Source organism: Platichthys flesus, chromosome 1 (assembly GCF_949316205.1).
Source record: "Platichthys flesus chromosome 1, fPlaFle2.1, whole genome shotgun sequence".
NCBI classification, from domain to species: Eukaryota; Metazoa; Chordata; class Actinopteri; order Pleuronectiformes; family Pleuronectidae; genus Platichthys; species Platichthys flesus.
The window spans coordinates 23,261,198-23,281,867 of record NC_084945.1 but is presented as its reverse complement, the minus strand read 5'-3'; the positions used below and the strand labels follow the sequence as shown (position 1 = coordinate 23,281,867).

The 20,670-nt window shown below is 42.9% G+C and overlaps 1 protein-coding gene across 2 annotated transcripts in view; it reads left to right on the top strand.

Annotated features, from left to right (window-relative positions):
* Positions 1-20,670, top strand: part of LOC133954775 (thrombospondin type-1 domain-containing protein 4-like) — a 44,218-nt gene that overhangs the window by 15,257 nt on the left and 8,291 nt on the right. The window contains exons 1-2 of one of the 2 annotated variants that reach the window (XM_062389268.1): positions 6,776-6,949; positions 18,763-18,967. In XM_062389268.1, coding sequence (XP_062245252.1) covers positions 6,878-6,949; positions 18,763-18,967 — 277 coding nt within the window. In that variant the 5' untranslated portion in view covers positions 6,776-6,877. Of the gene's footprint in view, positions 1-6,775; positions 6,950-18,762; positions 18,968-20,670 lie in introns of those variants that run through there. The other variant, XM_062389261.1, reaches the window with a different exon arrangement.

Genomic DNA, 20,670 nt, shown 5'->3' with positions numbered 1-20,670 from the left:
ACAGCAAATGGTTATGGATTCATGTCAGCACTGCCTCTCGTTAGTAATTGGACAAAAATTAGCGCTAAATAATTTCAATAATGTAATTATCTGATGCTATAAAATTGGGGGAAATCACGATGTCAGCTAAGACTAACTTATGATTGGTCAAGCGCTTGTATCAGGGGGACATCCAGGAATCCGGATAGTTTGGCTTCATTTCTGTACAGTAGGAGGAAGTGGAGACATGTCATCCATCTCTATTTACAGTCTATGGGTTTAACTAGTTATAGTTAGGCTAGCCCCATTGGTCATGTGACCCTGATCTGTGGGGTTGTCACAGTCGGTCAGGAGTCTCCTGTAGCCTGACGGATGTCAGTGCAGGTAGGTCAGCTGCTTAATCACTTTAAGACTGAAATAATGCAACAACTAGCCAATTGGATGGCTTGTCATATATTTTGTACAAACCTTCATTGTCTTCTCCTCAAACTTTTGATGTAGAGCTATCGAACAGATAGAAAGTTCAGTTTGTCTGATATCATTCTCTGTCTAATAATGACCTGAAAAAGGAACAGTGTTCTCATGAGCCACAGCTGTACTTCTCTTCTTTAGCAGCAAAAGCGTGCATGCTAACGTGCTCGACTGAGACATTGATTGATTGATTGATTGATTGATTGATACCATACCTATTAAAAGTCAGTAGGTGATAAGCATGTAGCATTTAACGCAAAACACAGCTGTGCCTGAGTTCAGCCTTATAGAGCTGCTAGCCTGACTGCCGAGGCTTGCTCTTGTTAAACTGTTAAACCGTGACTTCAAATATCTTAAAACACTTTACTGCCAGGAATTGCCTCTTAGAGTGCCAGTATTACTTTGACTGCATTGTAAAGAGAGAGTATAAATGAGCTGAATATAGGTTGTTATGTAATTCTTGATTTATCCTGGAACAGAGATACACTGTTTCTTCTAACTTTCCTCCGGGGAGTCAGAGTTCAGGTTCAGCTGTAGAGCAGCAGCAGCAGCTCTCGAACAGGGATGATACATTATCCTTCTTAGTGACACTTCTGAGGGCACTTGTTCCTGTCTTTTTGAATATGAGAACTCCAGGTTGGAGGATAGTTCAGACACTGAGAGGCTGAGATGTGACGAAGAGGACAGATTGATGTCTTCGTTTTGGTCTAAACTTCCTGGATCCTGACGGGATCTGCAGTCCCCCCTGCTGGCTCTCACTGGCCCATGTCAGCCCTTACTGGCGTTGTGTGGCTGGTGTTTTGTTTCCATTACATTTGATTTATCTATGGCGGCCCGTCACAATATGAACATTGTTGGCAACTTATTTATTTTTTATGTATTTCTTTTGTTTTTTACAGTCTCACTCATATGTCGCTGTAGAGCTGTGTTTAGTACCTCTCTCTCTCTCCCATTCAAACACACAAACACATACACTGACAACGTGCCCCATGGTGGGTCCAGCCATCTCACTGGGTCACATTGGGCACCTGAAGCACTGGGATGGTGGGCCAGTCTGGAAACAGCCCACACCAGCCTGACATGATAGAAAGTATTACTGTATTGCTTTGTCACAAAGTCTATCTCATTGTCTAGCTCATTGTATGTATTTTATAATAAAGACATCGCTCGCTGTAATCTAATGTCACAAATTTAATCTGTTCCTCTGGGAGGAACATTGAGGTTTAACTATGGTAGTCCTGTTTGCTCTGGGTTCCAGACACTTGCTCTTACCTGCCACACGTCTGCTTGGCTCTACCACAGCTCATAAAGTCTTTCTTCAGGAGACAGGGGAGTGTCCAAACTTGTGAGTGGGGCCTCGTTCAAGCCGCTGACCCATTTGATGTGTTTCCAACACATCGGTGGTTTTACTTTTCATATCCGGTATTTTATATTAGGTCTGGTAATTTCCCCTCAATAATAGTTGTGTTTCCCCCCTCAGTTTGGCCTTTTGTCACTCTTGAAATGATATTGTTAAGCATAGAAATAATGTTTGCATGAGCGCATTTTTTAATAAATTGTCTGGATTATGTTGGTTTGGTGCCACACAGGAATACAGGACCACACGGAGAGCAGAAGTTGAGCCGGTGCTCGGCTCTGTGTTGAACTTCCATTTCCTGATCATATTCTCGTTGCTCAGCACAACAACAACTGGGCCAGCACCCTCAAATACTGATGTCAGCAGAAAAGAAAGTATTTGCACAATCAGACCTGTGTGGATTTTCCTTTTTGGTCTTTATGATTCAAAGGAGCACCAAAAATACCTTTAGTTGTGATGAATAGAGATGAAACAAAATGTAAGAAAGGAAATGAAACCCTGTATGGAAGATTTTTTTCGGATTTATTGTCCTTTATTGCCATTGTGTTCTGTTTAATCTACTGATCCGCTCTTTTATGATGGATGTTGCATTGTCTCAGTGATGCACTTTGTAGTCCTGACATGATAACATGTATTTTCCTCAGTTTTTGCCGACTCTTGATATCATTAACTGACTCATGATGGTGTGTTCAGTACGTGTGGAGTACAAGCAGGTGGACAGATCTGATAGATTGATACGTGGCCGATAAGGTGGACTGATGACAGTGTCTGGGGGACAGCTGATGCGTATCGTGCTGGAGCCCCAGGGTCCAGTCTTAGACTCAGATTTATGGGGGTATACTACACAGATACGAGGTTGTATATTTAGCACTCCGGTGTCACACAGGTCTTCCTCAGACAGACGGCCGTTGACAGGGATTGGCTGCTATCTGGGTGGCAGTCAATTGAAGGGACAGTTGAGCACATTTCATGCCTCATCGGTTTGTTTGGAATGTCAGCGATCTGGAGCCGTTGATGTGTGGTCAGCACTCGCTGGGTGCCAGGAATTTAGGGTCGTTTGAGAGTGAGATAAAAGATGAAGAGGTTTGTGTGCTTGTAACTGTAGTTGTTTGAGAACGTGAGAATAGACTATATTTGTGTGTGTGCTTGTAAATGTGTAAATCTATTACCAAGTGAGTTTTTCTGCACTGTAGGTTATCTGCTGCCTGAAGTCAAACCTTCTGGTGAATGTGTCTCTTATCTGAAGGCGTCCAGCTGCACTGTACAGACATTAAACACAGAATCTGCTCTATTTGTTCTGTCTGGGTTTCTTTGTTTGTTTGTTTCTAAGCAAAATTACAAAAAAACTACTCAACCATATTCTATGAAATGTTATGAATGGGCCAGAGGAAGAATCATTTTGTGGTCGATCTGGATTAGGGGTACAGATCAGGATTTCGCTTTTACTTTCTTATCATTGATTAATTCATGGATCTCATGAAAAAAATCATGTTAAGAGGACTGGTATTTATGAGTGTGTACAATTTGGTGCCGATCCCAATCAAAATCTGGATTTAGTTAATTTAAATATGGCCTCATGAAGGGATTTTTCAGCTTTAGTGGAGGTATGCACTTTACTGAGTGCCATTCTAGTTTGTTTACTTTGCCATCCAGACATGACACCCTGTTGTGAAAGCAGAATTATGAAAAAAAAAACACTTTAGGAGCAAACTTAAACCAATCAGATCATCCTCGGAAGCTAGACTATACTGTATGTTCCATTGATGGTCATGATGTTCATCCAAACACCACAGACGGAGTTGGGAAAGCAATCACAGACGTCAGCTGCTGGAGTGTGTGATTGAAATGAAAGCCCACAAGCAGAACCTGTGCAGATGCTCCACGATGGCATCTGGTAGGAGACCTCTGAAGTACAGTAACTGTTTTATATCTCCCTCTGCAGACCCATTTTTTTCAATGAAGAAAATATAAACAGCAGCCTGCCTCAGCCACACCTTGCCCCTCCCTGCACCAAATCCCCTCAGTCCACATGCTTTATAGATCAACTCTCCTCCCTCCTCTCCACTCCTGCCTTCATCAGTCAAACACATTTCTTAAAGGGAGCAATCATTGGACGAACATGCCCGGCCTGGCTGACTAATACATATCCCAGATGCACAGAAATCATGTGTTCTCTCTTCCTGTGTTCTTACTAATCAAGTTAACAGATAAGAATGTTTTGGAGGAGGTGGATACAAATGAATGGAGATGTTGGAGTTGACATTTGTTTGATATTTTGTATATACCTGCCAAGAAGTGGAAGTGCTGTATCCACTTCCTCTTCCCTCATACTTAGCTGTGGACATGTATAGAGAATGATGTACGGAAGATTAATGACAGAAGCATTACAGCTGCCAGGTACAGTGTTTCCCTCTGAGGCCACACCTGCTAAAGTGGTTGCGGTCATGGTTCTTGTAATGAGCTTTGGTTGGAAATGTCCAACAAAAGCAAAGTGAGGCTGGAAAGGTGACAGAGACTAAGAAGAGGGGCTGAGTACAAATGTTGTGTGAGTGTGTGTCTGACAGTGTACAGCCCACCTGCTGTAGAGCAGGACTCTGACGTGTGTGCGTTGGCCACTGGAGGAATCAGGCGCCTGGAGCCAAAGCCGATTCGAGGCTGACCATCTTGTTGAAGGAAACAAAGACCCGCGGGTGTACTAGAGCGTCAATCTTGCCTCTGGGCGCCATGCCTCCATAGTGAGATGTGTCCAGATCAGAAGCAGGTCAGTGGGAGCTGGACAGCACGTCTGTAGGTCCATCATAATGGATGGGCCGCTGAAAAGGGCTGTTCCTTCCTACGTGTCTGCAGCTGGACTGTGTTTTACTAGTGTGATACTTAGCCGCTCAATGTGCGTATACTGTATGTGTTGCTCCATGGTGTCACTGTGTGTGCGTGTGTGTTTTATGTCTCAGTTGAAACCGTTCCAACATAAGCCAAGCCAGTTGCAGGTGTGAAGATAGTCGTCTCATGCTACTCTTCTGCCGTTGGAGAATATCATGAAAGGGGGCAGGTGGTAACTTGACATGAATATAATTACCAACTTAATACTTTGCAATCTGTTCAGCTAATTCCTGCAGTCACAAGGTTCATAGTAGCTCTTAATTTGACTGGTATTTAATACTTTACAGATTTTCACATGGTAGTTTCAAAGCCAAGAGAATCCTGTAGTGTGTAGTCCATTAATTCAATATACAGTCGGGTACATGTATTTATCTATTTACTCATCTGTCATTCTTCTCTTTATATGTATTACTTGAAACTAAACCTGTGTGTTTTTAAAGTAAATTTCATGCACATGCAAAACAAGTATATGCTTATAGCAGTATATGTTATCCGCTGTGTAGAAATGCAGTTTTTAAAATGGCAAATAATGTAATTCCATACTAAAATGACCCTCAGGAGAGCATGTATCTCTATCAACAGTCCCCATTTAATTCAATCAAGCTGCACCAAATTACACACACTAGTATATATTAGTTACCTTTCGTTTTTAATCAAGATCCGTGAATTATTCCCTGGAAAAACTATTGAAAAAAATGTTACAATGTTAAAGAAAGTGAGAGGAACCCTGTTTCAACCCTCTGAACCAGATCAGGTAATTGTGGATAGGAATCCGACTTAACTTTTCTATATTTCAAGTAATACATCACATCTGCATTAGGATCTATTTGAATAACCAAATAAATGTCCTGCCATTCTGCTTTGAAAAGCATTCATTTTAAGCTCATTTCATCAAATCTATTCCACTGTTAAGAACTTTGAGCATTTACTGTATTTTTTTGTTTTGCTAGCTCTGACTGAGCTAAGTAAAGTTGGCCTGTATATATCATAAAGTGAAATGGATAAAAAGTTTGTAAAAGTCAAGGAGGATCATTATAAGTTATAAATAAAGCTCATCATAAAGATTTATACTAATGTTGTATCGTATCATGGTGTCCATCCTTTAGTTTCCCTCCATGTGTGCTCTGCTGCTCGGCCCATCTGACACACAGCCTTTCAGTGCCTGTAGTAGTCTATTGTGCAGGGGCCTGTTGTGGTCTCAGTGTGCCACTTCAAACCAGGGAAGTTTTCAATTATCTCATGTATATTGAAGGCCCAGAAGTCTCTTTGTGCAGGACCAGGTCCAGCCACAATGTCTCAGGTGAATTTGGGCCTGTCCGTGCAACTTTATGAGAAAAGCAACTGTCAGAAAGGAGGATGAAGAGCGTGGCCCTTCTCTTACTTCAGTGTGTCCTGGTGAATTAGGGTTAAATGTTGTGGAAACAATGGCGGGACAATAAGAAAACCATATGATGAGTTGTGCTTCCAGTGTTGCGACGTGGCTCGTAAGGAAGTATTTGGGGCTCAAAGAGGGAAAGAGGGATTGTTCTTGAGTTTTTGTTACTGAATCTTGAGAGTGAGCAAAGAAAAGTATTTTATATATTCCCCTCAGGAACACAAGGCCGTGAAACTTTATTATTTCCCTCTTTTTTATGGTGTGGTTGTATTATTAGGAACAAGCATGAAGGCAATCCCCTGCTTTAGTGTGTAATTCTGTACTTCCTATTTGCTGGCATCCCTTAAAGATGGCAAGACCACATGCCAATTATTTTCACACAGTGTAACCATGGTGGTTTTGCTGACACAGTCATTTCAGCCGCCCTGCATAGTATTTCCTTCTTCTCTTACTTTTTCTGTCACATTTGAAAATATTCCCCAAAAAATTCCCTCTGACATCCAATTCCCTTTCAGCTGCTGCCCTCTCTTCTCTACCTCCTCTCCCTGCTGTCTCCCTTTCCCTCCCTCCTATTTCTTTTCTATCTCTCACTCAAAAACTCCAGCCCCCCCCCCCAATTCCTCCCCCAGCTGGACCTCCCCCAGCTCAGTTTACAACAGGAGAGCTCGTAGAGATCTGCTCTGTGGTGAGAGAGCTTCATTTTTTTGGGCATTCTCAAAGCTGCTTTGGCGAGGAGGAGGCTGACGGGAGCGGCCGCTGGACTCGTGCGTGAGCCTGAGTGACTGGTCGGACCATTTGCGTGGCCACATGAGAGAATGCTGTCAGGACTGGCTCCTCTGCTGCTCCTCTGCCTGCATGTGCGTGCGCAGGGGAAGCTGCGGTCACAGGTAGGACCTGCTGCACCTATGTTTTCTCCTGGAAGAAGAGAGGGGATTGCCATGGATGCTAAAACTCTGCCTGTAACAGTTGTATTGCATGATTTGTTGCTCAGTGTTTGCTCTCTCTCTGCAATTAGGTTTTGGACGTGGTTGATACATTGCTGCATGCTGGTCAATTAGACAAATGTTGTGTTGCACTGAACACTGTGATTCAATTTGCTCAGATTAAGACGTCAAAATCCCTGGATGTAGTTGCAAGTAGGCCTGGAACTCATTTCCATTTAGTTTTAGTGCTTCTAAGCAGAATTGGAGAGCGTCACTCCATGATTTGGAACGTCAGTGCAGCCCTTTGAGGTGGTCCATCACCTGAGTGGAGGTATTTACAGTATGGTGGTTTTCACTGTGGCTCTGATCACTCTTGGAGCTTTTTATTTTTCCACAGCACATTAACTGTCTGCTGGTGGGATTAGATTTCCCTCCGAACGGAGGACTCAGTGGCGTCAGGCCTGTCCTGGGACTATAAAGATGTACTGAACTCTATTAGGGATAGACTGCGAGCCTGAATTAGCCTGTCACTGCCTGTGGCTCAACTCAGTTGGTTTGAGCTCACCTGTTTGCAGATGATTAACGACCCCAGTGTGAGGTGCCTGGGGTTGTCAATGCAAACTTGTGACGTGCCAAGGTCTTGATGAGGACCAATTCTAAATGGTTTTATTCAAATATTGGAATCTGTCAATGCACAGAATGTGGGTTGAGTTATGAAGAGTAATAGAGCAAATCGTTGGGGAAATCAAGCTGATAGAAGGAATTATGAATATTGGATAGAATTGGATCCAGCTATTATTACTGTAACATGATGAGTCCTTGGCGATATAAATTTTGCTTTTGTTTAATCATGGGAAAAAAGTTTTGCTGTGCCAGACACACAGTTTTAAAAGGTTCTACCTAATCTCTTAATTATTAATGGATGTTTTAGTTGTAAATTGCAATGAAACTATCACAGTGTCATCTCCCTGTCCCTTTAAAAGCCAGGTGCATTCGCATCTTGGCAGATTTATGCTGCAATGGTGAATTTGCCAGGTAGTAGGAGAGAACGCCTCTTTCCAGAGGAAATGGATCTGCTGGCTCATGAAAGCACGACAGCAGGTCGTCAATGTGTGTAAGAAGTAAAGTGTTAGCTCGATATGCAACTGCCCATATACGCACATATTACTCTCTTGATAATATACTTGTCATTGACTTCAGAAGTTGTTGTTGGTTAATCACGAAATTGCTTTTCGCTGTCTCAAGATAGCAATATGGCAACAATGCACCTGACCACACCTAACCCTAAGATCAGCATGTCCATGGGTGCTGAGATGGACATAAGTGCATTTAGCTTTTAAACAGCTAAGGCACTGAAAGAGAAAATGACAACTGTGATGGCGTGTACCCAAAGTGGTTGAATTGTACTTGCTGCCGCTTTGTGCCGAGTGTAAGATAGAACCCATTATCGTGTGAGTCAATTCAACTCAGTCTCACTGTCTGACCTCTTTGGAGCAATTAAAAAACTCCAACACTAGACATTTAAAATAAGGGCGGCTGTGTTTCAGGAGGAAGAGGGTCTTCCACAAACTGGACGGTACATCGGTTGATAAAACTGATGTACCAGCGCTAAGTGAAAACAACACATTTACCATTTAAATGTGGGATTTGGGAGGAGTAGTTCTGCAGAAAAAGATTTGTCAAAACCAGTCGCAGATTTACAAGATACAGCGGATCAAACATCAGGAAAGAGGATCTGCAACAAACCTACAGAGCCACATAGTGCAACTCCTATCAAAATACCCACCGTAATGTTACTGTTCACTGTAATCTGTTAGTTTTGTTAACTGCATTATAGGTTGATAGTCCTCTTTTTATCATGTCACAAGTCCATTATCTCCTGGTGTTAATCCCTAGAGAAAACCATTCTGTCATCCAGTTCCCAAAAACGGTCAGAGCAGTGATGTCAGCTGAATCCCTATGCATTTTAAAGGCTGTTGATCCACCGTGCTCACTGCTATTTCGGAGTGCTTTACAAGCATGGGAGCCTTTAATGAAGACGCTGTGCCCTTCGCCCCCCGGGCTATGAGGGCAGCTGGTGGTATGGACGAGGCCTCTTTTTTACTGTTAGGATCAAAGGTCTCACGGCTGATTCCTATCTGCCGTCACTACTTGGCTTTAAATGATCATGTCTGCAGTTGGCACGATATCCTGTCAAGTGATGTCACAGTACAAGTTGGAGAAGCAAAAAATGCACAAACATACATAAGTCAATTTATAAATTCGTTGGAGGAATAACTCCCCCTTTTGCTCTTCCTCAGCTCGTCTCCTTCTTGTTACAGGAAATAATCAGAGTGTCTGTGTTCCTATTTGAGTCTGACACATGTTGCTACTGACTACAAGAGATCTTATGTTGTGGAGAGTGGAAACTTGTGAGATTACAGTACAAAACTCCAAAATGTGTTTCTGTTTGTGGCTAAAAATTACCACAGTTAGTTCTTTACTTAGTGTCGCCATTATACCAGAGCCAGGATTGAAATCTGAGGGGCAGAGACAAATTGAATGAATCTGAGCTACTGATGAAGTCACATCTTCCGTAAAGAAGCAGTCCAGAGTCAGAGTTCGATTCCTCTTGGAGCATCCTGCATTAAAAAGCTGCTCCTGCTTCACTCTACTAAAATGTCCACTGAACACACACACACATATTTCTACTGTTTATCCCGAGAGGCGGTGGACTAGTGGCAGAAACTTGGACTTTGCACAGAAAAGGTCTCTGGTTCGTCTCTGGTTCGACTCCACGGAGAAACAACAAAAAGACGAACCTGGATCGATCTGTCCCAAAATCCAAAAGGATTCTACCTACCCTGTCTAGTGCCCCTGAGCAAGGCACCTTACTCCCCCAACATCTGCTCCCCGGGGCGCCATACATGGCTGCTCACTGCTCTGTGTGTCCTGCACCAGATGGGTTAAAAGCAGAGGTCAAATTTCCCTACAATTGCATGAGTGTGCCTGTGCATGTGTTTGGGACTAATAAATGTATCTATCTTACATCGTACACCCTAAACTCTTATCGACGTGTTTCCACACAGAAGAGAAATAATTAGGAGTGAATAGGACCTTAGAGGAAGCTGGGAGAGCACCTTCACCTACACCACTGGCTCTGGGTGTGTGTGGGAGAGCCCCGCGGCATGGTCAACTGCCACAAAGAAGTTCATGAGTGGGACTTTTAATGTGACATCTAGCCTCATAAATTAATGTAGTTTCTTTGGTCTTCAAAGGAACCCTCTCTTGCCAATGGTGATCAATGAAGTGAAGTCAATTCCTCTCGCATATCTTATATTATGTTGTATTGATGCAAATGATATTTTGAGCTCACATACGTGTAGTCCTATAATATTTTAGGACTGTCTTCAGAACATCATTACCAATTATTGATGTGCCCTTAATCATGTTCAGTGTGACGCTCACAAAGAGGAAATGACACTTCACTCAGTAAAGACAGTTAATCAGGGTCAGTCTGTGGTTCACTCCCTTTATTAATGAGCATGTCAGAAGGGGAATCGCTGGCAGGAGCTCCCATAGATGCAGATGTGTTTGAAGTGCTGACTGAAGGAGAAGCCGTGTCGCCTGCCCCTGCTCATTAAAACCAGCTGAAGGATCCACAGCTTCCCAGCATGTGGGAGGCAGCTGCTGGTGGCCATGACGACCGCAATGTGCACGTCACATGAGAGACAGGGGGTTTGTTATCGTGACATATTTCATCCTTATCTAAACCTTACTTTAAATCAATCATAATCCCACCTGATTTCTTTATTTCTTTGAAATCTTTGTCAGATCTCAGTAATGCCATTCCCAGACGCAGCGCCGTGACTCGTGGTCACTTCCACTATAAATTCTTTGTCTCGTTGCTTCTGTATTCTCACCTGGAAGTCAAGTTAGGGCCCGATCGCTTCTCCAGATGAGCTGGTGTGTCACAGCTGACCAAGTCGTGATAACTTCACGGGCTGTTGCCAAAGAACGCTGCACATTTTTGATGTGTGAGGAGCTGTGGAAATCCCCAGTGTTCAGCACACAGTCCCCTTTAACCCAGCGCTCATTAATATGTTTAAAAATACTGCACCTCTTCCATCCTGACATGTTTTCTTTTATTATAGGAGTGCAGATTATAGCATGCCTTTATTCCCAGAGGTCTCCTGTGAGGAGCTGTGCTGATGTCACAGTGTCATCTGTCTGACAGGAAACACACTGACATGAACAAGAGAAAATCATTTAGCAATGGAATGGAACTTGTACATTTTGTTTGCAGCAGTGTAAATGGTGCATTTTAAGTCACAGGGAATATGTTTTTTAGGAGACAGCAGTCCGCGTCTCACAGTAAGTTTTTTTTTGTTTTTGCTTTTGGCAGTCAGTAGGAGAGATGAGCAGTAAACCTCCCAGACTCAGGTTAGGAGGTTCTGCTGGGATCCGACTCAGCCAGTGTGGATTCAGACTCGGGGGGGTGTTGACCACTGCCCCATTTCAGACTAAGAAAACATCCTTTTATTCATAACCCCCTGATTTTATTATTGTTTTACTTTTTTGGGCCAACAGCATGTAGCGATGTTAGTTTTTAGTTCTTGTTATTTTTTTATCTGGTATTAAATGGATAATTCACCAAAAATGTTATATCCACTTATTATCCTCTCACCACTGCGCTGATGGAGTGATGGTTGAAGTGTTTCAGTCCAGAAAATACTTCTAGAGTTTCAGGGGTTAGGGTCACCAGTTACTCAAATTGTATTGGACTCGGCTGCACCAATGTTTACCCCTGAAACTCCTAAAGTGTTTTGTGGACTCAAACACTTCACCCACCCCTCCAATGGTAAAGTGGTGAGTAGTCAATGAGCGAACTATCCCTTCAAAAGCTGCTGTGACACAGGCAGCACCAGGGACATACCCAGACATTGCTACAGTACTGACTCCTGATATTATCTTGCTGTAACTATTTTTTACTTAGCATTAGCTCCCTGAACTACAGTGTTGTGGGAATGGGACAAAAGAAAGAGGCAGCAGTCACATACACCTTGTATTTGCATTGAATTCTTTCAGAGCCCCTATAAACATTGTATGTTGACATACTGATGATTTACTGTGTGATTTGGTTTCAAGACACTTGATTTATTAGGAATCGCTGTTTTTAAAAACATTTCTATGTTCATGTGATACAATCTGAATTGTGTGTTTACTGAATAACTGGACTGGATTGAGTAATGATGACCACAAAAAAAATCATAAAATGCACCACACAGGCAGCTGGATATATTTCAGGGATAGAGGCAGAAGGGGAAAGAGAGATACATGTTAAACCTTGTGCAATATGTAATATGCATATGCTTCTGTTCTAGTGGTTATAGTTTGTGTGTATGTTCCCCAAACAGCTGCCAACATCTGGAGGCTGCTCATGCGGTGTAACTCGGTGGTCCAGCCATAACCATCTGCTGGTGTTAACTGTCAGCCTTGAGCTTGATGCTCAGGGGCAAATTATTCGGTCCCAGCAGCGGAGTCTCACTGACAAATGACACATACCACACACAGACCCACTTTCCAAACTCTCACACGTTCATTGTCATTTTTAAATACATTTGATATCCATAATTCCAGACACCAGTTTACTTGCCAATTATCAGACAGAAAGGAAAAATAACTCATGAATCAAAGTCACAGAAAAAAGTGTTTCACTGGGCATATTACCCCAGTTTGTGCTTCTCTCAGTGAGTAACACATACTGGAACTAGGTTGACAGGGAGCAACTTGAATACACTTGTGTTCCATACAGTACTTACTTGCCCTGTAGTCTACTTAACTGAGGAACTTCCACCAGCTCAGCTCTCTGTCCCTCACCATCATGAAATGTGGCCATTGCAGGCTGACGCTGCACAGGTTGAACATTCACTTCTTCTCCCACTCAAATGATGCTGCAAGACTTCATGTTAGCTCCTGCTACTGCTGTCAATTTGTGACATTTCGAGGCATCACTCTCCAGGTAGTAAAGCCCCACCCTTTTCTTTTGGTTTTCTTGAATTAAATCCGTATTGATTTACTCATGCACTGTCAAATGAAGTTGAAACTATGGTATTTGGCTTAAACTGCCTCCATTCGAGGCTCACACTTCTCACACTTCTGCATTCAGAAAATCCGACTCCACTATCACAAAATCGTATGTCTTTTTAAAACTACTTTATTGATAACAGAAAGTTTGATCAAACAGCTGATCTGTGCTATAAGTGTTAAGCTAATGGTAACAACAAAGTTTCCTGTCCAAAACAGATTGGCAAATCCTGAAAAAAAAAGTTTTCAGTTTATTCAGGGAACATTTAATTATGACCTACTCACGGAAAATAACAATGAAACTGAATTAATTTAAAATGAAAATAAAACAAACTGTGCAGAAATGTTAAAATAATATTAAAATATGGGGAATATTAGTAGAGAAAACCTTATATAAGTGAACAAACATCTTTTTCGTTTGCATTCCACAGTCCGGGGGTTGAAATAACCTTTATATTTGTAGTTAGTTCTGATGATGTTTTTGTGACCTATAGGTTCAATATGCTTGTTAATCACTGTGACTTTAGACTGGACAGAGAAGAAATCATCATGTGAGGACTCAGTTCTGGCTCGTGTCATGAGAATAAAACAGCCGTTCTGTTTTGTATATTTACGTGGGTGTGTCCAGCTGCAACTACGAGGTTGTGTTGCTTTTAATGTTGCTTCCACAAAGAATTGTGCAGCGTCCTTTTCTCCCCTCCTTTCATACAGGACGGTCTGATGTTTCCTATGCTAAATGTGATAAGTGACTTTAGCTCCTCTCCTTATTGTTTAGGGAATTCGAATAGCTGTTATTCTGGCGGATGAACTACTTCAGGGGGCATTTAAGAAGGTTCCATAGCAAAGTGGATTATTCCAACGCACCCATGCTCTGCGTTTCAAGTCTTCTTGGGTGATATCTTGATGCGCAAGAACCAAATGTTTACAGTAGCGCCCCCTGTCTGAAATTAGGATTAAGAACAACAAACACAAGACAATATTCCGAAAAATTATATTGAAATTGTCACTGATGGCGAACAGCTTGTGAGGGGGAATCTGGATGCCCTGCTCTTTGCTGAAACAAAACCTCTAAACCACCACATCATCTACCAATCAGAGATGATTCCCATCCTCTCCTGCCCCTCGCCTTTTCCGGCAAACACACCATTTGAACTGCTTGCTGAGACACTTGGGTTAAATTACACTTCATGTGAAGGACATTTTTAACCCTACACATTACATCTGACATTAGATATCATTCTGAGCAATAACTTTCTATCCACATTTACGAGCCACAAACCAGGCCTCCTACATGGACAAAAGCTCAAATACTGTAACATTATGCCAAAGCGGTCGTGAAGAGATTTAGTGCGAGTGCAACTCTATATCTCGACATTGTGTATGTTGACTCTTGGGAACGATGCAAATGGCTCACATTTGCCACTTTCTCCCCCACACTATCTGAGATTGGTTTAGACAGTTGTTCGTTGCTGACTTTACATCTTTATTTCAGAGAAAAGACGCCTCCGCACATGTGCAGAGAAACATGAGTGAAACAGCAAACTGGGAACTTTTCTTCAGTTAAACTTTAACAGACAGATCAAGGGGCCTGTGCAAATCATCACTTATATCTGGGCTGCAGAGCGAGGCTCAGCAGTAAGTATGTGACCTAGATAAGAATTGAACCGCTGAAGGTTGTTTGAGCTGAAAGTTACAACTTGGATTCAGTGTGATACAGGATCTGTTTACACCGAAACTCATGGATTACATATGCATCATGTCAATTGGAGGCGGTGGTCTAGTGGCAGAAACTTGGACTATGGGCAGAGAAGGTCTCTGGTTCGTCTCTGGTTCGACTCCACGGAGAGACAACAAAAGACGAACCTGGATTGATCTGTCCAAAAATCCAAGAGTCTCCCTACCCTGTCTAGTGCCCCTGAGCAAGGCACCTTACTCCCCCAACATCTGCTCCCCGAGCGCCGTACATGGTCGCTCACTGCTCTGTGTGTCCTGCACCAGATGGGTCAAAAGCAAAGATTAAATTTCCCTACCTGCATGAGTGTGCCTTTGCATGTCTGTGCATGTGCTTGGGACGAATAAATGGATCTTAATCTTAATTGCACTTGTCAATTTACACCTTTATATATTTTAATAATAGTTCGGATAAGTGTGTGTAAGCTGGAAGGTGTTACTCGTAGAGAGCCCACTGTGATTGATCATGTGACTATTGATCATGTGACTATTGAGCATTGAGTTAACATTTGTCCAGTCGCCATAGACATGAATGGACCGTAACGTTACAGCTCCCCAAAACTGAAGCCAAAAAATCGTGATCACCACCTGGTGGCTGGCTACAGTATAGGTCATAAATCCTTCTACGTGTTAACGTTAAGGCACCTTATGATACACTCATCCAGGATATTTTAGCTTCATTTCTGGACAGTGGGAGGAGACACACATCTACAGTCTGTGTGTTGTCTTATGTCTGCTGGATGTGCTGCTGTTAGGCATCTTAACTTTATAAAATCATGATAATGTCAGTGGTTTCTTCTCTGTTTGTTTCCCAAGTTGCCAAAAGCCCTTTTTCATACTGCCCTAAAATCACCTCCAACATGTTTCATATCTTTAACAAGCTAAACAATGGCATTTCTCAGTCACCTGCAGACATACAGGGGCTATGCCATAAGCCTGGAAATAAAGGAAACGAAAAACCGCCGACGGTTTAAGAGGTTAAGTGAAAGGCCAGTGAGAGCCCTTCCTGCTATATTTAAGGTCGCAAAATTCGCATGACCCCAGACGATAATGGTTGTTTTATTAATTTTAAGAGCCAACACAGCCATTTTGTGTGATATAATCAATATGTAACCCCACTATTTACAGTTCACATTGTGGCTACTAACCATAACTCTGAGCACTGCAAGTCAACACTATAGGCCCAGACCTTTATTTTTATTTTTCTAAAAGTTTATTTTTAGTATTCAACCATTAAAGCTGCACAGGGAGGAATGCCACCATCATCCATCTGGAGGTCAGTGTGGAGGTTACATTGCGCTTCAATAAGAACCAGACTAAAACTCACGCCTGGGAATATCTGTGTCTAATTCCTAATGTCTTTTCATGCAGCCTGTGGCAAAACGTGTGTGTGGCTTCACTTTGTTGGAAATACTCTGCAGTAGGATACCCAGCTGCATCTTGTGGGTGCATAACGTCAGAATTAATTAATAGATGATGCTACCATTTCCAGATAAAGGAGGTATTTTTCTACTGAAAACTGGGCAATTTCCCTCAGCAGATGGCACAGGCCAGTGCCACCCAAAGTGAGAGGGTGACAGAAGTCTCAGTGCAGAGAAGCCCTACCACACTGAGACTCCTGCCTCTGCTGATGGGAAGAGCGTTTTGCCAAGCCGTGGTTTCACTCATGTGCCCCGACATGAGCGACACCTCGGTTTGACGGGTTCACACTTAAGGTCACGTTTGTCAGAGACAGCCTGGAGAGCAGATGTGACAATCTGGGGACGGGGTTTATTCGGGGACAGATTAGTTTGTTATTTTGTGCTGCGTGCTACCGCGAAGCTGAAAAGTCTGTCCTGACAGTTTAGCGATGTTAATGGTGCAGCTGTCCAAATCACTAGATATCAAATACTCCCTCGTCTCTCTAATGCTTCCTGCGCTGGAGGTGCAAAACCTCCCGGCCTTTCCCACATCAGAGGAACAAAAACCCTGTGTGAGTTTAAATCCAGTCATATTATATTAAATCAACTGTTCAGGTTTTCGGAGGTCGTGGTAAGTTACTCTGCTTATTTTCCATTCCAAGGTGAATATGTTTTATTTTCCCATCCCAATGGCCACGGACGACCTCTGACCATGTCAGCGTCTGTTTTATGAGAGGAATTTGTTTTTCTTCATTTTTTTCAGGCAAATGCTGCTGAGCTGCTGTAACTCTGTTGGTTTAAGGCCTTTTATGGTGGGAATGGAGATTTTCATTGGTAGTCATGTCACCAACAGCCTTCCTCGACTGCATTTTTATTTGTTTTCCATAGTGAACTTACTGTAGCTAGTTCAAATGCCCACCAATGTGTTTTACCATGCATTATGCATTCCTTTATCTCTGCACTGTTGTTGCTTTACGTTCACTGATGTGTAAACTGAGCGCATGAGACACAGCAGTGTGTCCCTCACTGTTATCATGTTGTGAGTAGTGATTTCCGTCCTAGCTTTCATTCTTGCCCCATGCTGTATCTGCCACATAATTCCATGTTGACCACAGGAGCATTTGGCAGTGGTATAGTATTTTCTTAGCACTCACACAGTTTGCTGTTCTCTTCTCTCATCACCTATTTCCTGTGTGGAAGGAGGCACTTCATGTTTTTTTTGGCACAGGTTGTGTTTTGGCTCCGAACAGAGTGATCTGCTGCGGGTGGTAGCGAGCCAGACTCTCCTAATTTTTACTTCCATCTTCTCGTCCCTTTGCTTTATATTTTCTCATCCCGCTCCTCAGCTTCTTTTTCGCCTCTCTGTCGTTCCGCTGGTCTGCAGCTAACTCACGGCTGCTCTTGTCCAGCCCAAACTACATTTTTAGACTTATTAGACACTTGCTGTAAATTAGTTGAAGTCTTTAGAGTTTAACGCCTCACAACCACTCGAAGAGCTCCACAGCCACACGTTTGGTCTGCCATATTGTTTATGAGCATTCTAACCAAGTGCACGCAACACAGTAGCTCTGAGGGAAATGTGTTTCTCTTGCAAGACGGAGCAAGAGAAATATGTCCACTGCGATCAGGGCATCCACGTGGAAGCCAAGCGAGAGCTGCTCACTAAAGCCTGGAGATTGGCTGCAGTCCAATCACAGGAAGGCTTTGGTTTATTATGTCTCTTCCCCCCCACATGATGTCCTCCCAGCTGGTCTCCTTACTGGCGACTTTGGTCTCTCGGTGATTGACCCGATGTCCCTGAGTGTACGGTAGCTCCGCCTCCGCAGGACCAGTTTTGGCTGCTTCACCACCTGTTTGCACAGCAAGTTGCTTTTACTGCCAGTTTGAGTGGATTTATGGACTGCTGATGTTAACTGTTGTATTTTTACTGTACCCACATTTCTTGTAATGTATAACCGTCGAGGGGACAGAGCAAGCCGGGGTCCCAGAGATAATTCAGGGGCCAAATTGATGCCTTCTGGAAACTTAACAAGATTCCCGGTTAGTTAGTTATTGTATGGTAGCTACTAATGTGAAGTTTATAGAGTTCATTTAGCAAGTGCAGCTGGGTTTACTTTTGAAAATGTAACATTCTATCCCAAATTAGCTTTTTATGTGACCAAGTACACACTATGTGGTTGGGGGGCGCTTGTGGCTAGTGGTGGTGGTGGTGGTGGGGGGGGGGGGGGGGGTCATTACTTGCTAGACGCTTGGTGGTGTGATCGCCTGCTTGCCAAAATATCCTTTAGCAAGATACTACACCCCCCTGATTACCCCCCCCGAATGCTGTACTTGCTGTGTATGATATAAGAAGTACAAGTACGGCATTTAGTGCTGGATGAATGTGTGTGTGTGAATGGGTGAATGTGGCTTGTACTGTAAAGAACCTGTGATTGGTCAGTAAGACTAGAAAAGCACTCTGTAAATAAAGTGAATTTACTATTAACACATCCAGTAAACCTTTTAACAAACTATTTTATTGAACACTGTCACTGTGCAACGCTCTCACAATCACAATCTCTTCCCTCCTCTGTGTGGCAGAGTCTCGGCTGCGATGACTACCTCGGATCAGGGAGGGTGATGGACAGGTGCGGCATGTGTGGAGGCGACAACTCCTCCTGCAGGCTGGTCTCTGGACTCTTTAAACACAGTCTGACCAAGGTCGGCTACCACAAGATAGTGGAGATCCCAGAGGGCGCCACCAACATCAACGTCACAGAGATGGTGAAGAGCCGGAACTACCTAGGTGGGGAAAAAGAAAAAGCAGTTGATGTTGATTCAGCACTGGAGTTTCACAACATAGACTTAGATTAGCCAAATAGATCAGTGGTCCTCAGTCTTCTCACTCAAGATTAGTTTGCTTCTTTTCTTCTCGCTACTGTTATACATCTGGCTTACATCAGGCGGTTGGGAGGAGCAACTTGAATGTTGTTGAGAGTTCATTAAAAACCTATAGTCCAGGACGGCTGAATGCCAGATATATATGAAGAGTTTGTAATCACACTGGAAGTAACCAGGATCCAACTTTCCAAGTTTCCAGGTTTTCTGTTCTGCACTGCTAAATCTTGGTTAAATTTATATTTCACATAAAAAATATTTTACACTTGAGGCTTGGCAGCATTGGCTGAACTTGTGTTGAGCCGGGTTTACAGTTTCATCAGCTATAACTAAAAAATGGAAATAAATTGAAAACTCCTGTGTATATAACACTAAATGTATGTAAAAGAAATGATTAAACAACACAAATTAAGGAACTACTTTTTACATCTGCTTCTAAAAGTAATTCAGTTCATCTGATTGAAATGTGAAAACCAAAGATGCATGGAGACATCCCCTCACCGCTGTGCGGCAGCCCCTTTCAGCTGATACTCACGGCCAGTAGAGCCTTTCTGTGTGCTGTCCCCCCGGTGCGTAATTTTTCAAAGCTCTCTCGCCTCGCTGTATTTCCAAATTAGCTCATTCATCATGGTGTCACATCACTGCCGATCAGAGCCGATAAAAACCCTCCCCTGTGGGAGTGAGACATGTCCCTCTGATTCAAACCCACTGTACAGATGATTAGTGTCTTTACAGATGTGCTAAAGTAGACCACTGTGTGTTAAGAACCATTGCCTCTCTGAGCAGTAGGTCTGGAAGTAGGCATTGATTTTCCCCTCAAACAGCACGGAAAGTGTATGGACAAGCTTTCAGTAGAGGATCTTACCCATTGAGCCTCACCTTCCTTTTTAATTAAGGTGCTCTGCAAAAACAAACCAGGAACACAAGGAGGATGGATTCAGTGGCTACGTCTCAAAACTCAACTCACCTGGATGCCAAGTTTGCTCTGCTCTCCCTCCTGTTTAAAATATGCACCTTCTGCAACATTCACTTTGTCTCTCTCTCTCTCTCTCTCTCTCTCTCTCTCTCTCTCTCTCTCTCTCTCTCTCTCTCTCTCTCTCTCTCTCTCTCACACACACACACACACACACACACACACAGTTCTGTTAGCACGGCTTTGGATGATACTTGTAAGGCAACAAATCGTGCATGAACAAAGACTCCATTCACTGTCACAATGTTAGGAAACACAAACATCCTTGAGGAAAAACAAACAGACATCATCTTAGATTTTAGTTATTCATCGATGATCTGGGCACAAAATTTCAGGTGGCAACATATTTTCTGAATGTGCTTTATAGGTTTTAAAAATATTATAGCAGACAAGGGCAGAGATTTCACAGGAGCCTGCTACTGCATCCTCACCACGTCCATGATTTCCCCTCAATAGGCCTCTGTTCCGCACTGAACAAAGTGCTTTTAGTTGTCCAAACACTCCTTTACAAGCCTGTCTAATGTTACACTTCTAATGCTTTTCTAATAGCCTCTTGTCCATAATCCACGAAATCAGTGGAAAACATTTTGGGGGGGTTTTGTTTCAGGATTTGCATGAAAGACCTGCCAGCACAAACC